At 44.7% G+C, this 5,735-nt stretch overlaps 1 protein-coding gene across 1 annotated transcript; it reads right to left on the bottom strand.

Moving 5' to 3' along the window:
• Positions 1-3,571: 3,571 nt before the first annotated feature.
• LOC125513063 (AT-hook motif nuclear-localized protein 20) lies at positions 3,572-5,151 on the bottom strand. The gene is made up of 2 exons (XM_048678109.2): positions 4,949-5,151; positions 3,572-4,729 (listed from the first exon to the last, which is right to left on the bottom strand). The coding sequence occupies exon 2, from the start codon at positions 4,722-4,724 to the stop codon at positions 3,855-3,857; it is 870 nt and encodes a 289-aa protein (XP_048534066.1). The 5' UTR covers positions 4,725-4,729; positions 4,949-5,151; the 3' UTR covers positions 3,572-3,854.
• Between the last annotated feature and the right edge of the window lie 584 nt (positions 5,152-5,735).

Below are 5,735 nucleotides of genomic sequence, written 5' to 3'. Positions count from 1 at the left end.
GGCAAATGAAACATAACCGCACATTTAAGTGCTTCGTTAATTATTGAATAAATAGTATCATTTTAGAGATAAATATATGCATAAAATATAAATTGTTGAGCAAAACATCTCGTCGGTTGGATAATATGATAACTCCTATATGATAAACATGAAAACTATCAAGTTTGAAGAATATCCGTAGCCCGTGGTCTTGTATGGACGAACATGATGATTCCATTGTATGTAGGTTTAGCTTCTTGAGTTAGTTAGACCCTTAGATATATGGTTTTATAGAACATAATTAGGTTCTTAAATCATCGCTGAAACATATATTTTTAATATTCTTGTTTCATTGTCAAAAGATACTAGCTTGCACCGTTGCACCCTGGCAAGAAAGAGCCATACTAGTAAATAAACAAAAAATCATTTTGGTGCACAAGCTCCAGTGAGCCCTATATTTGAATAGTGTCGAACCGGTATTTTGAATTTTTAAAAAAAATCTGAAAAATGCAACATGTTCATATGGACATATATTACACATGTGCAAATTCTGATGATGAAATAAGTAATCATGTGAGTTACACAAAAATGATAAAATCATGATTTTGGAAAGATGAACAGTGCATGTATTATTCACTACTTAGAAATCACACTCTGTCATTTAGTATATCTCACATGTTTACGTATTCCATCACCAAACTTTACATGTGTGTAATATACATGCATATGATCATGCAAAATTCTTTTCGGAATTCTTTGAAAATTTAAATATTATTTTAAAAATATTTAAAATAAGGTGCTCCAATGCACCCGTCCTCCAAATATCGTGTATGTGTAGCCAGAAGAAAAAAATAAAGAAAGAAAAGCTAGTAGTAGCGTGGGGTAAGAGCGTAGCAGCAGCGCGGGGCCGACACTGCTGCTACATAAAATTAGTAGCATCGCTGGGTCCTGGCCCGCGCTACAGGTAAGTAGTAGTAGCGCGGGTCCTACCCCACGCTACTGCTACCAGAAGTAGCAGCACCGCAGGGTTCAACCCCTCGTTACTGCTAAAAGTTAGCTGCAACGCACTAGCAAGAGCATGGGCCCCTGCGTTGCTACTATTGTTTCCCTAGTAGTGCACTCTCATATATAAACAAATCCATATTAGACATCTTTCATATCACCATGCATCAATGACCACAACACACCAATTGTTACTCTAATTTTGCTTAGTTGGTTAATCATGTTTTATTTGATCCATACATGCATCAACTATGTGCAAAATACTAATCTCCCCTCCCTAATTAATATTGCAATGTATTTGGGTATATGATAGCTCCCTAATTAGTCGGTCCTTGTAGTATGGGATCCGAAAGATCTTGTTTGAAAAACATGAAATCTCTCATATTAGTGTTGAGTATATTTTGTTTGAAGACTAACTAAGTCCAACGTGATGATAAACATCATGGTAATAACATCGCTAAATTGGTATCTAGATATTGCAAAGATGGACAAATTAAAATTGATTCAAAGAACACAGTCCTGGACAAGAAAAAAAACGCCAAAAGGTTTAGCTATCAAATTCATTGGAATCACAATAGCGAATACTACAATAAAAACATATAAGCCAACTACTCCAGGACTGTGTAGAGCTAACTGGGCATGCATATTGCATGCAAGTTTACTAGTGATATTCAGAACTAACGGTTGCTTTGCTAGAGTGCACATACAGTCCAGTTTACTGATAATACTTTGTACTCTCCTAACTTAATTACACTATTAGATCTAAAAAATTGCGTAGATGCACCTGTGGTGGGGGTTTTCTTAATTCGCTCTTGATCTACGACATCCAAATTAACAAAGTTCAAGTTTGGAGAAAATGGGGGACCAATAAACAGCTCACTCGAGACAGTCTCAGATCTGGGGCCGGAGCCAAGCTACTTAATTTTTACTATGGAAGGGTCAGAGAAATGTTCTTCACTAAAATCATCTGTTTTGCTAATTAGCATGTATGTATGGACGTGACTCCCGAGCAATAACCTAGTTATATATAATCACAAACACATGTTTGTAGGAAACAGATTCAAAGAAAGGGACGAGGGAGGAGAGACTTAACACAGTTAAGTCTGAACTGCACTTGCCCCATAGTAGAGAAAAAAAAATTGAACACCTAGAAATCAGCTCAACATGAATCATGGTAGTTCAGGAGCCAAACATTTCATGCATGAACTGATCTGAGCTAGCAATATGACCGATCTCTATCTAGCCAACTAAATTAATTAAGCACACACTTACTAACACACAAACATTTTCGCTTATCATTTCACCATAACAAAGTAGCACGAGTACGCAAGAGCCTACTTAATTCACACTTGATCATGGATATATATGTAGTAACCTAGCTTATGGCACGATCAGATTATCTCCTCCAATGCAACGGAAAAGTAACCACGCACACACATGCCATAGCCACATCGCGGCTGAGCTGCAGAAGTGAGATGCACAGCTGCTAGAGATCGATTTTCTTGGCTAGTTGACCTTGACCTTCGTTGCGGTATCCAAGCAAATTAAGTTCAAATCCGGAAACATGGGGGACCAATATAGAGAGCTAGCATTCAGAGATAGTGTGGGAGAGCTGGGACCAATTGACGCCAAGCTACTTACTAACTAGACTAGATCATCAACAAACTAACTGCACTAACAGTGTTGTGTTATATAGTAACATTATGCACATATAAATGCTGGTGTTTTGGATAATTCAGCAACAACCATATGCTAGAGACCAGCACAAGTAACAAGAAGCACATCCAAATAAGAGAACAAGCAAAAGTTTGCTCTGAATTTTGCAGTTCATCACCCCTAACCATTTAGAGAAACTAAGCATATATATATGGATCGACAAACGAGGAACCGAACATGAAGTGCATGAAATTGATCCGACTGAGATAGCTATATCTACAGTTATTTTCCAATATGATCGATCTATAGTTGTCTAGCTCAGCTAACTAAGTAAATGATTAATGAACACATAAACATTCCACTAATTTTCTGTTTCACCATAACAACGGGGCACGACTATGCATGAGCCTAATTAATCATCATCTGATCATCAATCATAGGTACTAACCTAGCTAATCGCGTGCGAAAATCCGCACATCGGGCTATCTTCTCTGATCCAATGGAACAGTAACCATGCATGCGCATGTCATTGCCACTTGTGCTATGGATCTCCATTGCCACCGCCAATGAGCTACAGATGCACCTTCACATTCGTCGCGGTATCCAATCAAATTAAGTTCAAACTAAAAAAACATGGGGGACCATTGAAAAGAGCTTGCACTGGATCGAAACATCATGAGAGATCAGGGACCAACTGATAGTCTGACACCAAGCTACTTACTAACTATACTTGATCAACAAACTAGCTACAGTACTAAAAGTGTTGTGCTATATACTGGTTACTATCATGCATGTATGAATGCGTGTGTTCCTTGGGAATAACTTAGCAACAATCACATGCTAGGGACTAGAACAAGTAGCAGTAAACAAATCCAAACAAGAGAACAAACAAATCTGAATTTTGAAGTTCATCACCTCTGACCATTTGGAGAAATTAAGCAGAACCAAACACATTGCATGAATTGACCAGAGCTAGCTATATCTCTAGCTCAGTTGATAATTCAGTAGACAACAATAAACACACAGCAGCAAATTAGAAAATTATTTGACCATAACAACATATAAGAAACTAAGTAGCAGTACGAATTCGCTCTAATTAATCACCACTAGATAGCTTGGATCGTCATATGTACTAACCTAGCTAATGGCGCCAAGTGACTCCAATGGAACAGTAACCATGCAGCATTGCACCACGCCATTTCGCCATTGCCGCGCCATCAGTAGGGAGCGCGAGAGTGCGGCGCCCATGGGAACCCGTCGCCGCCGCCGCCGAGATGCCCATTGTTTGGTGGCATGTTGAACATCGGCATCGCCGACGGGTCGGGCATCCCGTGCCCGTGCCCGTGGACGTGGACGCCGCCGGCCATGAGCGGGTCGTGCGCCATCGGCGGGCCCGAGCCCTCGTCCTCGTCCTCCAGCGGCAGGCGCTCGTAGGTGGCGTTGGCGAACGTGGACGCGATCACCATGACGGGGCCCGCGGCGACGAGCGAGCCCACCACGCTGCCGCCCACCACCTGCCCCTGCCCGCCGGCCAGGTACACGGTGAGCCCCGTGGACCCCGGAGGCGCGGGCCCCGGGAGGAAGGTCCCGGTAAGCGAGAGGATCTCGAAGCGGCCGTGGAGGGCCACCACGGCGCCGCCGGGGGCCGACGGCTGGCGCAGCGCCACGTTGGCCACGGTCCCGGCACCGCTGAGCACGCACACGCCGCGCTGCCGGCGGCGCGAGAACTGTGCGATGGCGTCGCACACGTCGGCGCCGCCGGCCACCTCCATCACGTGGCTGCGCAGCGCGTTGGGGCTGTCGCGCGTCACGAAGATGGGCGGCTTCGGCTTGTTCTTGGACCCCGGCGGCCGGCCCCGGGGCCGCCGGTTCGGGGCGGGCACCACCGCGCCCAGATCGCGCGGCTCGCCGCCACCGACAGTCTCCTTGTTCTCGTCCGCGTGCTCGCCGCCACCGGACGTCGGGCTGGTCTCAGGGTCTTTGACGACGAGGGCGAGCGACTCGACCTTGGGGCCCGACGAGCCGGACGGCTGCTCCGGCGCCACGCCCGGCAGCCCCAAATGGCCGTCCCACCACCGGTTCGCCATGAAGTCTTCGGTCACCACATGCAAGCACAAGCACACAGATCATGTAAGCTTCCTTCATAGTGCAACAAATACAAGTAGATCATAAGAAAAACAACAAGATGAATTTGTCTATCCTCTCCTCTCACAATAAGAAAAGGGCAGAAAGGGAGAAGAGATTTTTGTATGGATACAAATATTTGGGGAGATCTAATGCACAAGCATGAGCAGATATTCAATTTGCATACCTTGAAGATGAATCTAGCTAGGAGACCAAGTTGCACCTGTGATCTAGCTAGCTAGAGAGAGAGAGAGAGAGAGAGAGAGAGAGGTAATGAGATAATGGGCTAGCTAGAGAAGCATTGGGGAGCTGTGGCTTTCTCTGAAGTGTGTAGAGGAGGAGGAGGCATGCAAGTGGGTATAAGAAAGGAGGAGGAGAAAGAGGGTTGATGGAGGCTGGGGAGAGACTTTGGGTGCCACTATAAACTAATCAACAATAATTAATTAAGCAGGGAGGCTTTTATCCAAGGTGCACCCTTCTAAGCTCACCCCCACCACCCCCCATGCATGCTCCTAAGGGGTTTTTTCGGATTTTGCTTTGATCTGGCTGGCCATTGGTCCCCTATTGCATTGCCCATGTGAATTCAAATCGCGAGCTATATTCAAATCCCCCGGTACACGTTAAATTTTCACTCTAGAGTAGGGCTTTTTTTATTCATACAAGCGAGCCGGTCCCTATTCGTTTCTTTACTCCACATAAACTCTTCTATATCGCACACTTGGACTGGTCCCCTATCGAGGTGGCGGTGCGCCGTTCGGTAGGCGTGAAAAATAATCCCTAAAGTTTCTCCCTCCTTTATTCGTGGCTGAGAGAACTGGGCATGTCCACTAATTGTTAATATGTGTAAGTTGTGACGAGTAAGAATCTAACAGGTCGATCCGCAGCAGGTAGCGCTCTCATCTGAAATGGCCAGTTTACCCATCGTCCCCAATAAATTTTAATCGGGTGCGACATTTTCGGCTTCCTACCACCAT

This window comes from Triticum urartu, chromosome 6A (assembly GCF_056163025.1).
Source record: "Triticum urartu cultivar PI428250 chromosome 6A, HENAU_Tu73, whole genome shotgun sequence".
Classification (NCBI taxonomy): domain Eukaryota; kingdom Viridiplantae; phylum Streptophyta; class Magnoliopsida; order Poales; family Poaceae; genus Triticum; species Triticum urartu.
The sequence above is the reverse complement of the archived record's forward strand: the minus strand, read 5'-3'. Positions and strand labels throughout refer to the sequence as shown.